The sequence below is a fragment of the Hermetia illucens genome, chromosome 4 (genome assembly GCF_905115235.1).
Source record: "Hermetia illucens chromosome 4, iHerIll2.2.curated.20191125, whole genome shotgun sequence".
Classification (NCBI taxonomy): Eukaryota; Metazoa; Arthropoda; class Insecta; order Diptera; family Stratiomyidae; genus Hermetia; species Hermetia illucens.
In genome coordinates, this window is record NC_051852.1 from 5466773 (window position 1) to 5488667 (window position 21895).

A 21895-nucleotide genomic window follows, 5' to 3' on the forward strand; every position below is an offset into this window, starting at 1 on the left:
GTTCGAAACACGTTAGAGTAACAAGACAAACTGGGAAAGCGTGGCTGTGACATACGGCTTAAACCAGCAACTGATTACTTGGTACACTGACGGATCCCTCACAGCAGAGGGAGCGGGTGCCGGTGTCATTGGTCCAAAGAAAATGTACTTTGAGCCAATGGGCAGGTACACTAGCATATTCCAGGCGGAAATTTACGCCATAGACAAATGTGCCTCCTTTAGTCTGCAAAGGAACTACAGGGGGCAGAACATAGCTATTCTCACCGATAGCCTAGCAGCGATCATGGCACTTAGGTCCAACCAGGTGAACTCTAAACTGGTATGGGAATGCCTTGAGAGACTTAATACACTCGGCTCGTCCAACAAGGTCTGGATACTTTGGGTTCCAGGCCATGCTGGGCTGGAAGGCAATGAGGCAGCGGATGAACTAGCCAAGAAGGGAGCAGGGATGCCTTTATACGGGCCAGAACCCTTCTGTGGAATCGGAAACGGTTTCATGGCTATGAATGTAAGAAACGAAGAAAAACAGTTGAGGGAACTATATTGGGCGGGCCTACCAGGGATGGAGCAGTCCAGGGTGCTTATTGGGGGATACGAACCCATGCGCACGAAGGATTGCTTAAACCTCACCAAAAAGAACCTCCGAATCATAGTGGGAATTCTCACTGGTCATTGTCGGCTGAACTACCACCTAGGGAAGCTAGGGATATCTACGGACACTGCCTGCAGGTTCTGTGAGGAGGAGGACGAAACCTCTATGCACGTCCTGGGACAGTGTCCAGCACTTGTGCAAAGTAGATCGATGCATCTGGGAGAACACTTAATACCAGATGCAAAGCTGAAACTTCTGGAAGTGGGGAACATACTAAAGTTCCTAACGGTTACTGGCCTGCTTGAGATACTATGATCAACAGGTACACTATTACCAGTAAAAGGGGCACAATAGTTCTTCAAGGACGCGGTGCGACTTTCCCTTAACAGAATAATAAAAGCGACGTTTGATTCAGCTTAAATCGCGCAAACATTCAAACATTCCGAAAGCGATAGCGAATTTCTTTCTGAAGATTTTGACAATAAACGCACTCCTAGCTCAGGACTGAAATTAACTAAACATGGGGACGATCACCAGTTGCTTCTACTCTCTCTGCGTTTATGGCGAGTTTTGAAAAACAAAATTTCTGACTTACTTTTAGCAACGGAACTGCCTGAAGCGGAGAAATTCGACAATGTTGTCATCAAGTACAAACACGAAGACAGAACGGTCCTTCGTTTCCTCCAGGCCAAGCATAAGGAAACACCCTGTCCTACTGATTGAATTCATAAGATCACCCTTACAGATTTACTCACTTCAGATGCAAGCGGAGAATTCAGCCTGTTGAAGTATTTTCGTTCGATGGTGAAGATCCTAGGGAAACGTTATCAAAATCCAGTTCCTGCCTTTTTTGGTGAGAGCAGACATTCAGGATTTCATATTGTTAACAAACATTGATCTCGCTGAGGAGGTGGAAGAATATTTTGAAGTGGATGAGGAAGATTCCTTAGAAAAAGACATGGTATTTGGAGTTCCAACGGAGCAAACCAGGAAACTCAAAATAAAAGGAGCAGACAATGAACTGACACGCCAACTGGAAATTCTAAACTTTCGGATGGTTTCAAAAGAATTCAGGAAAGCATTTATAAAAGAGGTAGCATTCCGGATGATATTGTGGGAGATAAATAAGTCAACTTCAACAGGAAACAGCATGCAAAATAGTTATCCTCAAAATGGCACCAATAGAAAGAGGAAGCTCCCAATAAATGATTCTCAACTCACTGAAGAATTGAAAGGATACGTTGACCAATCAAAGACTGCAGTCTATTCAGCCCTGCGTCAAGATAAGACTTTGTTCAACGAAGTAGTTGACGATAAATTCGGGTTGATCTGAATGAAATTATGCGGTGTTTCCCACGATTAATTATCTGAAATAATAAAAAACTTGTTGTTTCTTTTTCGTTGGTGTGAATATTTATTTTTGAAAATACCGATATTTCGGGAACCACTTCCCTTCATCAGTGCTAACAAGTTTGCCACGATGACATGATATTGAGCGCAAATCCGCCTTATTGACCAGAGCTGAAAATATTTTTTTTGAGGATTGTGGGGTCCTAAGTCCGCATCAACTTAACGCCGGAGGAGCACTCAACATCTGCGAACTGCTTCGGTCACGCTGTTCCCAGGGCAGAGGTGAGGCAGCGTCTGACTATTTGCCTCTACCCTGGTAAGAAACCGTAAAGCCGTCATCGCCTGACATTTTGTAAAGTTTGGGCGCTAAGCCCCATTTGGTCCCGTCCGGCATTAAGTTGATGCAGACTTAGGACCCCACATTTCTCAAGGAAAAAAAATAATGATAATAATATCCCACGAAACAATCTACAATATCTACAATATCTGTTGATATTTAATAATTTCCTCAATGTGAAACTGTAATCAAATTAATTTGTTGTGTTTTATTTTGAACAAAAATCTCCCCAAAAATTATTGATTTCGAATTTCTAATACGTGCTCTTGGTTCTCGCGGAATTTTCCGTTTTTCTGTAACTTCTTCGGATGACTCTCAACAACAATAGAATTTTCTCTTCCGGAGTTTCTTTCTTGTTGTTTATTTTTAACTATTTTTATCACCAATACTCTATTAAATTTATTCCACATCCGTTGAAATTCTTGCTCAAACACCTCTCCTTTCTTCATTTCCAAACCGGTCTCTTCAAGATACCACAGCCGAAACCTCTTTTCGCGACCAATCTCCTCCTTCAGTAAAAACGATTTTTCATCCCTTCCCCCGCTCATCAGCTGTCTCCCCGATCAGCCGGTCCCCGTTTTCGTTCATTTTTTTATTCCACCGACGCCAGCCTTATACTTCAAATTCAAGTCGGCTCAGCAGAAGCAAAAATCAACTTGTGCATGGCTAAATGCATGCATATTCGTTCTAGCACTGGTAAACCGATGCGCCTATGTGCATTCAACAATACATAACCGCGGCTAGTTAAAGTGCCAACAAAAACAAAGTCATAATACATTTTCCCCGGTCAATGTTCAATGACAATCAAGAATTGTTAACAAATGCAAATTGAAATTTGCTCAAATGAAGTGGGATTTTTAAAGTTAGGGGAAAGTGACCAGTTATCAACAAAAAATATTAAAATTAAGCATTCTAAAGGGTAAATGTTGGATCCAAAGATCAGGATAGGAATTTTGCAATGGAGAGGGATAATTGGGACAGTTAAGGAGTGTCCTTATGAAAAAAAAATAAAACAAGTCGGAATACCGGAAGCTCGCGCTTCGGGTATAAAGGTTTTGTGTTCATCTTATGTAAGAGACGCACATTTTTCTGTCCGTATATAGTTACAAATCCAACATAATCCTTCATATTTTTCCAAACTACGAGACATACGTACATATTACAGCCGTAGATGTTAAGATCACCCTAAACAAACAAACTGCCTATTTCCGAATACTGTACACATTTATGCACGTATCTAAATTTATCGTACCCATATTTCCAATTTACGTCTTATATCTAACTGAATTAGGCACTACCCGCAAAGTTCATTAGCACGCATATATTATATACCTACATACACACATGTCTGGTTGACAAATAACTAAAAAACTAAAACAAAATAATTGTCTGCGACCCAATTCATAAGAATTCATTTCGTTGTGGTATTGACGAATTGATATGTGATGATGACGTTGTGGCGCGGCAGGTTCTGCGGCATTCGAAATTTATTTCGAATGTTGCGGATGCGGACGGGTAGATGGCGAACTCTCCACTCACTCATTTTCTGAACGCACCGGTGGAGTGGAGAATTAGCGGTGGAAAAATGCCGTTGCTTGGGACAGTAAGGACCGCATGGAAATAAGTCGGTCTCTTCTGTTTCCAACCGCGGCGGTGTAAGCACTAATTGTTAATTATATTAAAAGTTAAAAAGTGATAATAAAAATTAAAGCCGCTGCAAGAGACGGCGTTGAGGTGTTTCGCATCGCGGGTTCTCCGTTTCCTTGGTGTTTTTGGTCTGCGCTGGAGAGCGTCCGCTTCGGTCGTCGTTTTTCTCGGTTCGTGCGTGCATTTGTGGGTGCGGCCTGCCGTGTCGGAGTAAAATTCACCGCGTTTCATTATAAACTCACCGCGTCTGCATCACAAACTCGTACTTTTCGGTAAGCAAAATGTCGTTTGACAGCAAAGACGCGGCAGGCCCATCGGACCCACAAGTGACCGCCCTCGCCGTACGCGTTCCTCCGTTTTGGCGGCGGAACCCCGAGCTGTGGTTCGTGCATTTGGAAGCGCAGTTCCAAATGTCCGGCATCACATCGGACGCGACCCGCTTCAACTACGCGGTGGTCGGCCTGGACGAAGAGTCCATACTTCTGGTGTCCGACGTAGTGAAGTCGGCATCGTACTCGCAACTCAAGAGCGAGTTGATCAGGCGCCTGTCGGCAAGCGAGTCGGCAAAATTAGACCACTTACTGGCGGGTTTAACGTTGGGTGATCGAACTCCCAGCCAATTGCTTCGTGAAATGAGACAATTGGGTGGGTGCAAGATCGGCGACGATCTGATCAAGTCGCTCTGGCCGCGTCGGCTCCCGGAGGGCACCCAGGCGATCCTAGCCTGCGTCTCCGGTTCCTTGGAGGAACTAGCAGCGACGGCCGACCAGGTACAGGAGGTGTACGTTCGCCCAACCATAGCGGCCGTTCAACCACAGTCGGATGAGGTGAGCGACTTACGGCGCGAGATAGCGGCTTTGACGGCCAGCGTGGCCGAGATGCGGGCGACGTTGGACGCTCAGCGTTCGAGTGCCAGATCGCGAGCTCGCTCACGGTCTGCCACACGAAAAGGGCGTTCGGGTACCAGGTCGTCAAGACAGCCTGCGGACAAAGGTATTTGCTGGTACCATCGTAACTTCGGAGATAAAGCGACAAGATGTACGCTACCTTGTAAATTCGCGCCTACCGCAAAAAACTAGGTCCGCGGGGGGTCTTGGCGACGGTCACCCAGAGCGCAGCGCCACGTCGCCTAACTATTTTCGACCCCCTCAGCAGGCGCAATTACCTCGTCGACACGGGTGCGGAGGTTTCGGTTCTTCCCGTACCCCGGCATCATCAACTATATCCACAATCCCTCAAACTGGCGGCAGCAAATTCCTCCCGCATCAATACTTACGGGTACAGGCAAGTGGACGTGAGTCTGGGCTTGCGTAGGACGTTTCCGTGGCGTTTCATCCTGGCGGATGTCAGCTTCCCCATATTAGGCGCAGACTTCTTGTGTCACTATGGGTTGCTGGTGGACTTGCAAAATAAGTCCCTTATAGACCCCACAACCAACCTAAATTCGTCGGGCCAAATGGTATCTCACGCTGACAATAACCTTTCCGTTCTTTTGGAAGACATCTCCGACTCTCGTGTTCGGACACTCCTCCGAAAGTTCAGCCAGATTACTACCGAGTGTAGTCTCTCGAAACCAGTGAAGCACAATGTGCAGCACCACATAAATACTACTGGTTCCCCGATTTTCTCGAAGGTGCGTCCTCTACCACCCCAGAAACTGGCTATCGCGCTGAAAGAATTTGAACAACTTGTTCAACAGGGTATCTGCAGGCCCTCAAACAGCTGTTGGTCTTCCCCTTTACATATGGTCCCTAAGCCAACTGGCGAATGGCGTCTCTGTGGGGATTACAGAAGGCTAAACGCACAGACTGTTCCTGACCGATATCCGATTCCACTCATCCACGACTTTGCGCATCACCTCGCGAATTGCCGCATCTTTTCGACCTTGGACTTAGCCAAGGCCTACCACCAAATCCCAGTAGCTCCTGAAGACATTCCAAAGACGGCAATATGCACACCCTTTGGACTCTTCGAGTTCACCCGAATGACTTTCGGGTTGTGCAATGCGGCGCAAACCTTTCAAAGGTTCATCCACTCAGTCCTGCGAAACCTTGATTTCTGTTTCGTCTATTTGGATGATGTTTGGTCGCTTCTTCCACTGAGTCTGAGCACTTAGCCCATCTCGAGTGCATTTTTCAACGTCTCCTTGAGGCCGGTTTAGTCCTAAACGTTGAGAAATGCAAATTCCTTCAACAACAGGTGAGATTCCTCGGCCACTCCATTTCCTCTGAAGGAATACAGCCCGACCCAGACAAGGTGCAAGCAATCACAAGCTTCCCGCGTCCAAAAACAGTGAGGGAGTTGAGGAGGTTCTTGGGCATGCTAAACTTTTACCGTCGTTTCCTGCCCAAGGCCGCCCATCACCAGTCCGTTTTGAACGCGTACTTGTCTGGCCCCAAAACAAAAGACACACGAGAGATTGTGTGGTCTGAAGAGGCTGTCCGCGCGTTCAACAAATCCCGACAGCAACTGGCCGATGCTACACTTTTGGCATTTCCTCAGCAAGATGCACCCCTAGCCGTTTTTGTTGATGCCTCTGACATCGCAGTAGGTGCTGCCCTTCACCAAAAGGTGGATCAAGTTTGGCAGCCGTTGAGCTTCTTCTCGAAACAGTTGAATCCCGCTCAACGGAACTACAGTACCTACGATCGCGAACTGCTCGCCGCGTACTTGTCCATCAAATACTTCCGTTTCTCCCTAGAAGGGGGGCGGGTTGTAGAGTGCACGAAATTCACAAAAAATTGTAAAGTTTCACCCCCTATAACTTTGTTAATAATAGTTGGATTTTCTTCAAACTTGACCAAACTGTGCACTATATTCTTCGTTACACGCGTGCCAAATTTTGTACTTCTAGGATGAACATGAGGGGGGTGCCGGGTAAATTTCTAAAATGTAGAAATATACTATTATTAACTTTATTTGTGCAGACATCGGAACCGGATATATTTTGAGGCCTAGATTTCGTAGAGATGCACCACTGTGATTTTTTTCAGATTTTTCGGTTGTATGGGTTCTGAGAACGAGACCTGTTACACTTTTTGTGGGTCATATTTTGAACCCTCACTCCCCTATGTTTCGTCTAATATCAAATATTGAACCAGATTCGAAAAGTACTAATTGAGACCTTTCATTTGATATCCTACATGGCTACATTCTGTGAAAAAAATATGCACCCTCCATTCACATGTACGGGGAGCCCCCCTTAAACTTAACACAAGATGGCGCCACTTACTACATGTAAAGAGATCACCAGATTACATAATCTCACCAATTTTCGTGATAATCGGTCTAGCCGTTTCCGAATAAATCGGGTGTGACAGACAGGCAGACAGACAGACAGACAGACAGAACTTGACGTATTTTTGACATTCTCATCTAGGTTTATTTTGACGGTTGTTTTTCGTATTTATTTGATTGATGGTGGAATTCAGAAATTGAGGAATGTCGGAAAAACTGCCTCAGAGCTAGGAGATGCTCCCAGCGCAGAAGAAATCAACCTGAATTCGTTGAGCTGCACATGCAATACAAGAACGCGAGGAAAAAATTGCAAGTAGCTATCACGAAGAGCAAATCCGAACATTTCAAGCGGATGTGTACCGAAGCTGATTCTGATCCATGGGGTGGCGCCTACAGGTCTGTAATGTCATCACTGAAAGGCAAGCGCTCCCCACCGATTACCTGTCCAAAATTACTACAAAACATAGTGGACACTCTCTTCCCAGAGGATGTGAACTACACAAATCTGCCTAAAGTGCATGTAAACCCCGACGAAATCCCTGAAGTGGTAGAAGAGGAAATTTTTGATGCAGCAAGCAAATTGGCTGAAAATAAGACCCCAGGGCCAGATGGAATCCCGAATATCGCCCTGAAAGTGGCAGCCAGGTCAGCACCAGGTATGTTTGCTAAAGTTTTTACGGCATGCCTCAGAGAAGGAGAATTCCCCGAGCAATGGAAGCTGCAAAAGTTGATACTTATTCCGAAGCCAGGTAAACCATTGGGAGACCCCTCCTCATATCGACCGATATGTTTGGTCAATACCATTGGTAAACTATTTGAACGAGTATTATACAACAGGCTGCTCGCTGTTGCGGAAAAGGAAGGAGGCCTATCCGACAAGCAGTTCGGGTTTCGTAAGGGGAGATCAACCATCGATGCAATCAGCATGGTGACTGGCCTGGCTGGCGCTGCAATACAAGATGACAAATGCTGCGCAGTGGTGACCCTCGATGTAAAAAATGCTTTCAACACTGCAAAGTGGACGAAAATCGTAGAGGCTCTAACCAAACTAAAGGTTCCAAAGTACATTGTACGCATGGTTGTTGCATTTCTTCTTGGAAGAAGATTATATTGCGACTCGGACGATGGAGAGAAATTATTCCCAATGACGTGCGGCGTACCACAGGGGTCTGTCTTAGGTCCCTTACTGTGGTTAATTATGTACAACGGAGTGCTGACGCTACGCCTTCCTAACGGCGTGACAACTATTGGTTTTGCGGACGATATCGGGGTAACAATAGTGGCAAAATGCTTAGACGAGATCGAAATCTATGCAAATGAAGCGATATGGGAGATAAATTCCTGGTTGAAAAAGTCCGGTCTATCACTTGCTGAACATAAAACGGAACTAGTGCTAATCAGCAAAAGAAGGAAAGACACGACCGTGAAAATTAAAGTTGGTGGAAAAACAATTTACTCCCAAGAGTCGCTTAAATATTTGGGAGTAATGATTGACAAAAGACTCAACTTTAAAAAACACATTGAGTGCGCTGCAACTAAAGCATCTTCCATCGCTGTAACGATCTCGAGGATACTACCGAACATTGGTGGACCAAGACAAAGTCGACGTCGTCTTATTTCAAGGGTAGTTAATTCCGTGCTACTCTACGCAGCTCCAGTTTGGGCAACCGTTCTGGAAAACAAATCAAACTGCGGAAAACTAGGAATGGCGTATCGGTTAAGTGCACTCCGGGTATGCAGTGCATATCGGACAACATCAGGAGAAGCGGCATATGTACTAGCAGGGATGCTCCCCGTAGACATCTTGGCGAAGGAAAGTCGGCGACTCTACGACAAAACGTATGCAGCTGGAGAGTCTAGCGCATTTCGACGGCAGCTGGCACGGTGGGAATCTATCGAACGTTGGCAACAGCGATGGGACGAGTCCCAAAATGCTCGTTGGACATACCGCATCATTCCGGATATTCGGAGATGGTTTGAACGAAACCATGGGGAATTAAGCCACGAGCTAACACAATTCTTGAGTGGACATGGAGGTTATCGTGCTTATTTACATCGATTTGGTCACGACGAATCACCATGCTGCCCAAGATGTGGTAACGTGGCTGAGAATGCGGAGCATGTCATATTTGATTGCCCCAGGTTCACCGCGCACCGAACAAGAATGGAAGCGGTCGCAGACAGGCGTTTAACACCCGAAAACATTGTGGAGTTTATGCTGGAGTCAACGGATGCCTGGAACCAGGTTGTAAGGGAACTACAAGCTATTCACCAACAGCTTAGGCAGGAAGAACTACGACGAAAACAAGGAAGGGAGAGAACCATAATGAGCCGCAGCTAAAAGCTGATCCAGCCCCGCGATGCAATACTTGATAGGAGTTCCGTGGGGAGAGTGGAATGAGAAGGAGGTGGTTTTAGTGAGTAGAAGTCTCACATAACTGCGTGGCAGGAGCCAGCAGTAGGTTTTGAACCTTTCCACCTTCCAACGCCGAAAAAAAAAAAAAAAAAAAGACAGACAGACAGACAGACCTGTGAGGAGTGGCCAGATCTCCCATCAGGCGCGACCCCAGCTGGCGGATAGGGGCATACCTATTGATGTGTAAATATGTGTTCATGCACTTTTCTTTTTTGATTGTGCATGGGCTAGTGTTTGCTCATCTCTAGTGCGCGGACCAAAATGGCTATGGGAAGGATACCCAGAACATAAAACCACCATGGAAGACGAGAGAAGGAGGAAACTTACGGTGCAGGGGCTCGGAACCCCAGTACCGGCGGCTTTTAGGAGTGAGCAAGCGGGCTCCCGGTCGTCGATATCCCTCGACCGCAGTGCCTCGGTGGTGGACAACTTGGCCACCTTGGCATATAATGCTACAAGTGATTTGGATCTGGAGAAGGAAGTATTCAAGCGAAGTACGACTTTACCGAGAACACCAATAACAAGACCAAACAAAGATGAACTAAAAGCAGCTTTTTGGACAATAAAAACCGTCACAACACCCACCGCACATGTTCAAGATGCTCGATAGCAGGAGGTGCTCCAGGAACAAGGAAGAGATCCATTCAAAAGAAGCTCATCAACTTTGAGATCTCCACCAATGCCAAAGACGATGAAGGATAAAGTACAGGCCAAAAGTGAAGGACCATGTAAAAGGAGTAACCCTGTCGGGACTTATAGGGAGCAAAGTCCCGATCCGGAGGAATTACCCTTCACTCAGCTTGGGGCAAAAATAGTTGAGCTGTCCGAGTTTATCAAGGACAAGCACAACGTGCACCAAGCCATAAAGAATATGGTGAGGGCTATTAGAGTTCTCTATAATAGATCACAGATGGAGGAAAAGAATAATAAGAACACCCCGAACCCCGCTGTACCAACAGTATCACAAGCGAGCCAAGTGACGCCTAACCGTACTACCATCGAATCCCAGCGAAATAAGCGAGTACGTGAAAAAGAAGGGGATCCTTTAAGTAATCAGCAGGCGCCTAAGAAAAAAAAAGGCGGACAGGACATCCGGAAAACCAACACCAACAGTTCAGAAGGAGGAAAGCATACAGCGAATCTAGGAAACTCGACCAGCGTTGCGAAGCCCAAGACGAACGAAGACGATGGATGGACTAAAGTAACCAACAAAAAAGCGAAACGAAAAGCAAAAGTGCGAACTCGTCCAGATGTAATTATTATCTCCAGTAAGGGCAATCTGTCCTACGCGGAGATACTCAAAAAGGTCAAAGCTGATCCCAACCTAAAAGATCTGAACGGAAATGTAAACCGAATCCGAAGAACCCAGAAAGGGGATCTTATGTTCGAGCTGAAAAGATCCAGCGTGGGCAAAACTGATGACTTTCGCACTCAAGTGAAAAACTCACTTGGGGAGAATGCCGCAGTGCGTGCCCAAAAACATGAGATCTACCTTCAATGTAAGGATCTCGATGAAGTTACATCGAAAGGAGAAATTTGTACTGCTCTGAAGGAGCAATTCAAGTTGAAAGAACTTACAGAGGAGTCTGTTGTCGGTTTACGGAAAGCCTATGGTGGCACTCAAATGGCCACCATACGAGTGCCAGCGGAGGCAGCGCAGATGTTGTTAGCTGCCGGAAGGGTTCGGATTGGACGGGTTGTTTGTCGTTTAAGGGAGCAAACTTCACTAAAGAGGTGCTTTAAATGCCTCATGTTTGGGCACTTCGCGAAGGCATGCACCAGCAACATTGATCGGTCTGATCGATGCAGAAGGTGTGGGGAGAAAGACCATATTGCCAGAGAGTGCAATAGGGACCCCAAATGCCTATTGTGCGTAGCCAAAGAGGGACAGGATAACCGGCACATTGCCGGAAGTGCCAAATGTCCGGAATTTAGGAAGGCGCTCACTGCAATGAGAAAATGAGGTTTATTCAAATAAACCTCAATCATTGCAGGGTCGCTCAGGATTTACTTGAGCAGACCACGTTCGAATCTAAGATGGAGGTTGCCATCATAAGTGAACCGTACAGAAACCGCCACGGTGGCGTATGGGTCACAGATTCGACTGGTGGAGCGGCGATATGGGCTTGTGGTCGACAAGCCATACAATGTACTGCAAGTCAGGCAGCCAGTGGCTTTGTGTGGGCGAAAATAAGTGGTGTATATATATACAGCTGCTACGCCCCACCAAGTTTGACACTGCCTGAATTCGAGCAAATGCTTGATAATATTGTTCTCGACGCAAGGGGACGAAGTCCAAAGGTGATTGGGAGCCTAGAGTGGGGTAGCAGAGAATCAAATGCTAAAGGGCGCAGTCTATTAGAGGCTTTTGCGCAGCTGGACATGGTTTTGGCTAACGAAGGTGCCGTAAACACCTTTCAGAAAGGGGGGTCAGGCTGGGTTGTAGACCTGACCTTTATCAGCCCTGCGCTGGCGCGTGATATGTCCTGGTGCGTCAGCGAACGCTACATCCACAGCGATCACCAGGCAATCTTCTTTGAGACATGTGTCGAACCACAGGGCAAAGAGCTATTATGCCCAAAACCGAAAAAGGTTTCAGGCTGGTCTGCAAAATCTTTGGATGAGCAGAGCTTCTTAGAGGTGTGGTTAGATCAACCTGATATAGCAGGCGCCTCTACGGAAAGAGCCGTCCATCTGGTTCAATGCATCGCCAAAGCATGTGACGCGTCTATGCCTAGGAGGTGCTCATTCCCCAGTAGAAGACCAAACTACTGGTGGAATGATGAACTGACCGGTCTTCGATCAGCCTGCCACCGAGCCAGAAGAGCGGCTCAGAGGGCGGTAGGTAGAGTCGATCAGGGGCAGAAAGAGTGCGCCTATAAGGCAGCCCGCAAAACCCTCAAGCTGCCGTGAAATCCAGGCCGGACATGTTCGCTGAGTTGTTCGAAGCGTGCATGTCCGAAGGAATATTTCCGGCGGCTTGGAAGCGACAGAAGTTGGTACTTCTGTCTAAGCCTGGTAAACCTCCAGGTGAACCATCGTCATACCGACCCATATGTCTTTTGGACACGGTGGGGAAAATGTTAGAGCGGGTAATCTATAATAGATTACTCCCGGTTGTTGAGGGCCAAGACGGCTTTTCAGATCGGCAGTATGGGTTCCGAAAAGCCAGATCAACCATTGATGCCATCAAATTGGTTGCTGGCTTGGCCGAAGATGCAATTCACGGAAAGGGTAGTGCCAGCAAATATTGCGTGGTAGTAACCCTGGATGTGAAAAATGCATTCAATTCGGCCAATTGGAATCTAATACGCAAATCCCTAGCGAAGATTGGTATTCCCGCCTACCTCGCTGCTATCGTCGATAGTTACTTAACTGAAAGGAGGCTCTGGTATGATACTGATGACGGACCGCAGGAGTACGTTGTTTCCGCCGGTGTACTACTGTGGAACATCATGTACAACGATGTACTTAATCTTCCCCTTCCGGAGGAAGCCACAGTGGTGGGTTACGCTGACGACATTGCACTGGTTGTTGTCGCAAAGCATCTCGAAGATGCTGAGTTATACTCAAGCGAGGCAATCAGTGCTGTCAAATGCTGGTTGGAGAGCTCTGGTCTGACGCTTGCGGAGGAAAAAACGGAAGCGGTCCTCATCAAGAAGCGCCGGAAGAGAAATTACACCTGTGTTAGAGTCGGGAATCATATCATCACTTCCAAGCCGGCCATCAAATACTTGGGGGTGGTGATAGACAGGAAGCTCAGCTATAAGCAACACGTACAGTATGTTTGTAATAAATCATCCACTGCCAGTATGGCCCTGGCCAGGATGATGCCGAACGTGGGAGGGCCACGGCATACCTCTAGGTTGCTTATAGCCAGGCTGGTGACCTCAATCATGCTCTATGCGACCCCAGTTTGGAGCGAGGCGTTGCGGATGTCAGTTAACACTAGCAAACTGAATGCAGTCTACAGGAGGACAGCTCTGAGGGTATGCTCTGCCTTCAGGACTGTCTCAGATGATGCAGCATTCGTCATCTCTGGAATGATGCCCATTGACATCTTGGCAGATGAGATGGCGAATATATACCATGCGAAGCCAATCTCTCCCTTATTGCAGATGAAGAAAGCTGAGAGGGAGAGATCCATAAATAGATGGCAAGAGCGGTGGGAATGCTCGGGAAAGGGTCGGTGGACTCACAGGTTCATTCCTGCCATGAAGGAGTGGTTGGAGAGACGACACGGTGAGGTTAATTATAATCTCACCCAGTTTCTCACGGGACATGGAGGGTATCTCCAATACCTTCACAGGTTTAAATTGGAGACCTCACCCGACTGTCCAAATTGCGATGGAGTCCCAGAGGACCCAGAGCATGTATTCTTCCACTGTCCGAGATTTGTGGAAGAAAGGAGGAATCTAGAGGAGACTCTAGGAGAGGTGCTGGTACCAGAAAATCTGGTGCCGATAATGCTTGCACATCAAGAGAATTGGGATGCGGTCAACTCCATGATCGCATCTATTCAAGATCAATTGCGAAAGGCAGAGGAAAGGAGAAAAGCGCGGTCACGTGCGCCGCGTATAGAAGAAATGGGATTAAGCTAGAGTGAGCTGACTCCGCCCCGTGTAATACCTTATGGTGGTTCCGCGGGGCAGGGAGGGAGTCGGGGGTGGTTTTAGTGGGTAAAAATCCCACACGCTGGTGTGTCCAGACCAGTGTCTGTTGAAGATTTCCACATCCTCAAAAAAAAAAAAAAAGGTATCAGTGAGGCTCCGCTTGAATACAGTCAGTTACCCCCGACTGCAAACTATCCAATGGGCACGGTTCGCAAGACACCCTGGATTGGGGGAGGTGTTTTTCGACTCCCCAGTCTAGATCCGTGGCGTTTTGTTAACAGTAGAGTCACCTCGTACAGGGTGTGGCTATCACCACTCAATAACGGTCTTGGTAGACGAGAGGATTTATAATAGGTCACAGGAAGAAATAAGAAAGCCTAAAGAAAAGCCGGACATCCCAGCCTCAACAGTGTCACAGGTGACCCAAGTGACACCCAAGCACAAAGTCGCTCAAGTAAAAGAGTGAGAGACAAGGAGGGGGAAGCTTTGGCGAATCAACAGGCCCCAAAAAGGAAAAAAGGGGTCTTGACCAGTCCAACAAAGGGAACTAAAAGTTCAGAAGGGCCCAAAGTAACAAAAGTAGGAAAGTCGGCTAGCGAACCGAAACTGAAAGAAAATAAGAACGATGGTTGGACTAAGGTCGTGAATAAAAAAAAAAAAAAAAATAAGAAACCAAAGGTGCGAATTCGCCCGGAGGCAATTGTAATCTCCAGCAGGGGACATCTAACATATGCGGAGATACTGAAGAAGGTGAAATCTGACCCCGACCTAAAAGACCTAGGCGGAAATGTTAGCAAAATCCGGAGGACCCAGAAAGGTGATCTCATGTTTGAGCTGAAAAAATCCAGCGTGGGTAAAACTGACGACTTTCGTAACCAAGTTTTAAACTCACTTGGGGAGAATGTCGCGGTTCGTTCCCAAAAACATGAGATCTATATTCAGTGCAAGGATCTCGATGAGGTAACATCCAGAGAAGAGATCTGCACTGCCTTGAAGGAACAATTCAAGTTGGAGGATTTCAGGGAAGAATCCATGGTGAGCCTAAGAAAGGCTTATGGCGGTACTCAAACGGCCACAATGCGACTGCCAGTGGAGTCAGCGCAGAAGTTGTTGGCCGTGGGGAAGGTTCGGATTGGATGGGTTGTTTGCCGACTAAGGAAACAGATCTCCTTAAAAAGGTGCTTCAAATGCCTAATGTTTGGACACATCGCGAAGGCATGCACTAGCGGCATCGATCGGTCCGATCGATGTCGAAGATGTGGGGAAAAAGGACATATTGCCAAGGAGTGCAATAGAGACCCCAAATGCATTTTGTGCGAAGAAAAGGAGGGAAGGGATAACCGGCATATTGCCGGAAGTTGCAAATGCCCAGAATTTAGGAAGGCGTTAACTGCAGTGAAAAAATGAGGTTAATACAAATAAACCTTAATCATTGCAGGGTCGCACAAGATTTGCTTGCGCAGACCACTTACGAATTTGCAATGGAGATTGCTATCATTAGTGAACCGTACAGAAATCTTGACGGTGCTGTATGGGTCACAGATTCGACTGGTGGAGCGGCGATATGAGCGTGCGGTCGTCAAGCCATACAATATAGCATGGGTCAGGCGGCTAGAGGCTTTGTGTGGGCAAAAATAAGCGGTATATTCATATATAGCTGCTACGCCTCACCGAGCCTCACACTGCCCGAGTTTGAAGAACTGTTAGACGATCTTGTTCACGATGCAAAGGGACGGAGTCCAAAGGTGATAGCCGGTGACTTTAATGCGTGGGCTATCGAGTGGGGCAGCAAAGAGACTAACGCAAGGGGGCGGTGCTTATTAGAAGCATTCGCCCAGTTGGATGTGGTTCTGGCCAACGAAGGCGATATAAACACTTATCGGAAAGGGGGAACTGGGTCAATTGTAGATCTGACTTTTATCAGCCCTGCGTTAGCACGTGACATGTCCTGGCAAGTTAGTGAGGACTTCACGTACAGCGACCACCAGGCAATCACCTTTGAACTAAGGATGGAGTCACAAGGCAGGAGACCCGCACCCCGGAAGCCGAAATCCAGAGGAACACCAGGATGGTCTGCCAAAGCGATGGATGAGCAGACATTCATGGAGGTGTGCCTAGACTTGCCTAGCAAAGCAGGCACCTCCACGGATAGAGCTCTCCATGTCACACAGAGCATCTCTAAAGCATGTGAAGCGTCGATGCCTAGGAGATGTTCATTCCCCACTAGAAGACCCAATTATTGGTGGAATAGTGAACTTGCCAATCTTCGATCGATTTGCCACAGAGCCAGACGAACGGCTCAGAGGGCAATAGGTAGGATCGATCAGGGGCAAAAGGAGCATGCCTATAGGCAAGCTCGCAAGAACCTCAAGCTCGCCATCCAGCGGAGTAAGAGGGAATGTTTTAAGGGGCTCTGTTCGGAAGCGGACATAAATCCGTGGGGTAGCGCCTATAAAATCGTGACAGGACGATTCAGAGGCCGATCGTTTCCGCAGATCACGTGCCCTATGCTCTTGTTGAAAATAATCCAGGGGTTATTTCCCCAGCAAGAGGGGAGTGTTGACACCTTCCAGCGCCCCCTGAATGTGACGCCGATTCCACCAGTCACCAGGGACGAGCTGCTAGAGATCTGCAGTCGAATAGGCGACAGTAAAGCCCCGGGTCTTGACGGCATACCGAATAAGGCTCTCAAACTTGCCGTCAAAAGTAGACCGGATATGTTCGCGGAGCTGTTTGAAACGTGCATGTCGGAGGGTATTTTTCCTGCACCATGGAAGCCGCAGAAGCTGGTACTGTTGCCTAAGGCTGGCAAACCTCCAGGTGAACCGTCCTCTTATAGACCCATATGTCTACAAGACACTATGGGGAAAATGTTGGAGCGGGCCATTTATAATAGATTACTTCCAGTCGTCGAGAGCCAAGGGGGCCTTTCAGATAGGCAGTATGGGTTCCGGAAAGCCAGATCAACCATCGATGCCATCAAAATGGTTACTGGCTTGGCCGAAAATGCAATTCACGGAAGGGGTTGTACCAGCAAATATTGCGTGGTGGTGACCCTAGATGTGAGGAATGCATTTAACTCGGCCAATTGGAACCTTATACGAAAGTCTCTGGCGACGATTGGTGTTCCCGCCTACCTCGCCGCTATTATCGATAGCTACTTAAAAGAGCGGACACTCTGGTATGATACCGATGACGGATCCAAAGAGTACGTTGTCTCCGCGGGTGTCCCCCAGGGCTCTGTACTGGGCTCACTACTGTGGAACATTATGTATAATGATGTGCTCAACCTACCGGTTCCGGAGGAGGCTACGGTGGTGGGTTACGCCGATGATATAGCACTGGTTGTGGTTGCAAAGCATCTCGAGGATGCTGAGTTGTACTCAAGCGAAGCAATCAGTGTTATTAAGGCTTGGTTAGAGAGTGCTGGACTGGCACTCGCGGAGGAAAAGACGGAAGCGGTCCTCATCACTAAGCGCCGCAAAAGAAATTACGCCTGCATTGGAATCGGGAATCGTATCATCACTTCCAAGCCGGCCATCAAATACTTGGGGGTGATGATAGACGGAGGACTTAATTTTAAGCAGCACATAGAGCATACTTGTAAACGAGCATCCACGACGAGTATTTCTCTGGCAAGGATGATGCCGAACCTAGGAGGCCCGCAGCATGCTTGCAGGCTGCTCATAGCCAGGGTGGTGATCTCTATCATGCTGTATGCAGTCCCAGTTTGGGGAAAAGCACTGCAGGTTTTAGGCAATACACATAAACTGAGTGCGGTCTACAGAAGAACATCCCTAAGGGTGTGTTCTGCTTTCAGGACCACCAGGTTTTAGTGGGTAAAAATCCCACACTCTGGCGTGCCCAGGCCAGAGTCTTTTGAAGATTTCCACCTCCTCAAAAAAAAAAAAAAGACGAGAGGCTTGGCCCCTGAAAAGGCACACACCGTCCCAGAGGAGAGACAACTCATCCTTAGAGAAAGATAGGTTGGCCTCAGGGAGCTATGTTCCTCATCAGTCTATCCTGCAGTGCACTGCTTGACCCCATCATCAGTGCTAACAAGTTTCGGGATATTTCGGGAACCACTTGTTCCCTTCATCAACTTTCAACTTCCCTTCATCAAGTTCAACTTGTTAGCACTGGTGAAGGGAACAAGTGGTTCCCGAAATATCGGTATTTGCAAGAATAAATATTGACACCAACGAAAAAGAAACAACAAGTTTTCATTATTTCAATTAATTAATCGTTGGAAACACCGCATAATTTCACTCAGATAATTTATTTATTCTTTTTCTTACAGGAGTATCAACGCTTGTGGGATTTCAACCACCAAGTCTAGTGAAAACGATCTTCGGCTCAGCTCAACTCCTACATAATGTGGGGACCGACACCACCGAAGAAATTCAAATATTCCGAGAGTGATAACGAGTTTCCTCCTGGAGATTTCGATAATAAACCTACTCCCAGCTCAGGGCTGAAATTAATTCAACATGGGGATGATTACCAGTTGCTTTTACACTGTCTGTGCCTCTGGCGAGTTTTGGAAAGCAGAATATTAGACTTCCTTTTAGCAACGGAACTACAAAAAGCGGAGAAATTTGACCATGTAGTCATCAAGTACAAGCATGAAAACAGGTTGGTTCTTAGTTTCTCCCAGGCCAAGCACAAGGAACCACCCCGTCCAACAGATTCAATTCATAAGATCACCCTTACAGACTTACTCACTTCAAATACAAGTGGAGAATTCAACCTGTTGGAATATTTTCGTTCAATCGTGAAGATCCTAGAAGACCCTTCGCGAGATTCACTTCCTGCGTTGTTGGTGGAAAAGCACGCGCAGGATTACCTACTGAGAGGAAAAATTGGTTACATTTGGAGGTATTCGCATGGTAATATGAATAAGAAAGATTTCTTACGAAAAGGCAAAGTATTTGGAGTTCCAACTGAGCAAACCAACTCTCAAGAACCAGAAAAAGAACTGAAAATTCTTATGTACACCCGCTCCGATTTTGATGAACTAATCAGCAACCTCGCCAATTGCTTACTATTTGGAAGTCGATTGGACACATTTTCTTGGATTTTCGCAGAATATTATTATCCCCTCGCGAAACATGTGCTCGAATTTGCAAAAGTGTCATATCTACCAGAATCCTATGAAGCGAAGTTCTTAGATACTTTCAAAAATGCCAACAGTCAACGCACAGCAAACGTAGAAGAATTCAGGAAACCATTTATAAAAGAGGTTGCATTCCGGATGATATTTTTCAAGCTAACCGATGTGGAATTGCATTGGAAACGCGAAGTAAAGTATCGTAAACTGCTTAAGGAATTCAAAAGTTTTGCTGACCAATCAAAGACTGCAGTCTATTCAGCCCTGCGTCAAGATGAGACTTTGTTCCACGAAGTAGTTGACGATAAGACTGAGGAAATTCGCAATGATTTCGTGAGCGGCACTGAAAAATTGAGCCCCAAAGTTCAGTTATTCCGGAAGAAGCTGGTTGATGAAGTTGTCGATGGAAATATGGCCGAAAACGTGTTTGATAAAGTATCGGGTCAGACATTCCTAGTCACTAGACATGCTACTCGCCTTGAGCCTAAAAGTAACCCTAAAATCGAAGACGTCGAAGTGTTCGCAAAGGACATTGCCGATTTGATTGACAAGTGCACAGGTAACACTATTGAAATCACCCACGCTTTTGGCACTGAGCAGTTCAGGAGAAACATCATCGAGCTAGCTGGCCACGCCATAGTGAAAGTCTGCTGGTGGTGGAAATTTAGTGGAAACTTTATCAGAGACAGTATGGTCCTTCACTGGCAAAGGATCTAATAAAATTCCGGGAGGGACTCATTAAGCGGTTAGGCAGACAAAAGTTCAACAGCATCGGTGACTATAGTCTAATTATCACACTAAAAGGTTTCACCAATTATAAAACCATAAAACTGCGTGAAACTCTTCCCAGTCCAGTAATGAAGGAATCTATTGATGATTTCTGTTTGATTGTGAAATTCCCGAATCGACGGGAGCGACGGGAGGTTGAGAATCAAAATTTGAACAGCAAAGCTATTGTCGATTCTTTAGTTCAAGAAATTTATCAAAGAATGATGCACCGGCTTGGAACTTTCTACAATCCGGAAAAGGTGGAGATGCAACTCGCCCGATTAGATAAAGATCTAACCTTTTGTGAGTTAGATATAACAAATCGCTCCTTCTGCATGGCCTTGCCTACTAAATATAAGTTCGATTGCGGGGAGTTGATGGCGCAGATTAAGGATTTTCTTCAACAAAGTCATTCCAGTGTTCTGCTGTTGCGTGCTGAAAATTTGACTCTATGTTGCGTTCGATTCCTGCAGGCATTTTGGAGTCTACAGGAGGAAAACCAGGATGCAAATGGTGAACTACCGTTTTATTTGCGTCAATTCGGTTATCTTTTTATAACAATTAGGCGTTTCTTGGACAAAACGTTTCGCGAAAAGCTAATCAGAAGAAATCAAGATAAAGACCAGTTTAATCTGAGGCTGGTGAAATGTTGCACTGAAAATTTATCTGAAGCTGAGGAATTTAGAATGATGCAGATTTCATTTCAAACTTCAATTCAAACTGAGATAGATGAATCAATGCTGGATTTAGCTGGAAGTGAGAAATTTGAATCAATTCTGGATTTGCTTTTCGAAAGTTCAGATTCGCCTTCGGTAGCAAGGAAAGTTATTTTCATTGTTGAGGAAGATACATCAGAGAAACTCAGATCAGCACTGGATTCCTATTTTAAAAAACAAGGAAATACAAATTTTGAACCCTCTACATTTGAGTTGAAGACAACTTTCAGTCACCTACAAACCACTTCGCAGGATGAGCTCCTAAAAAATGGACAGATCAGGCTGCACGGCCACGACTACCAATTCGGGGACATAGTTAACCAGGACACCGTACATCTAATTGATGAGACAACATTGGCAAATTTGATTAAAGGGTTCAGTTTAATTAGCATTGGGAGAATAAATAAGCGCGGCGACTGTAACATAGATAGGTGTGCTTTTGAAAGTCGACTGAAAGCATCGATCCATCTATTAACAAAGCAAGGAGAAGAGGGACGCGATATTGTAATAGTCGCTGATTCAAGAGACGAGTTCAATGAGATCAAGGACCGTCTGATGGAAAATCAGAAATATTTTGCTCCGCAGTCCATCCACTGGTTTAGAGAAGCAAAACATGACATAGATCGGTTCCCGTGGGATTCTATAAAATCATTTTCCAGCTTACACAGATACGGAACAAATGCTTGCTTTCTTACACAGGAAAAACTCTTGGAATCTGTGAAGGATAGAAAAATTGTCATTTTACATGGAGTGCCAGGAAGTGGTAAAGCGTTGCTGCTTGAAAATTTGTTACTTAACATGACGAATAATTCTCAACTTCTCTGGAAAATATATATCAACTTGAAACGTTACACTGACTTTTTCAAGAAAAAGCAAAAGGAACCGGGAAATCGAGCCAATATGTCAACGTCTGAGTGTAGCGAATTTTTGTTGGAATTATTTCAGTCCGATATAGACACCCGGCTGGATAGTCAATTAGAGATTAATTTCTTACGTTCAGCGTTCCAACGCGAAATTGCTGGGAAGATTCGATTGGTGTTGTTCCTCGATGGATTTGATGAAATCAGCCCCAATTATAAGGACATTGTCTTGGATTTTCTACTGTCATC

The 21895-nt window shown here is 46.1% G+C and overlaps 2 protein-coding genes across 3 annotated transcripts in view; one reads left to right on the forward strand and one right to left on the reverse strand.

Annotated features, from left to right (window-relative positions):
• LOC119654509 (TWiK family of potassium channels protein 7) overlaps window positions 1-21895 on the reverse strand; it is a 644233-nt gene that overhangs the window by 482665 nt on the left and 139673 nt on the right. The window lies entirely within an intron of this gene.
• LOC119654511 lies at window positions 959-20155 on the forward strand. Its single transcript, XM_038059949.1, has 2 exons — window positions 959-1875; window positions 19577-20155. Exons 1-2 carry the CDS (start codon window positions 1551-1553, stop codon window positions 20017-20019), a joined length of 768 nt encoding a protein of 255 aa, XP_037915877.1. The 5' UTR covers window positions 959-1550; the 3' UTR covers window positions 20020-20155.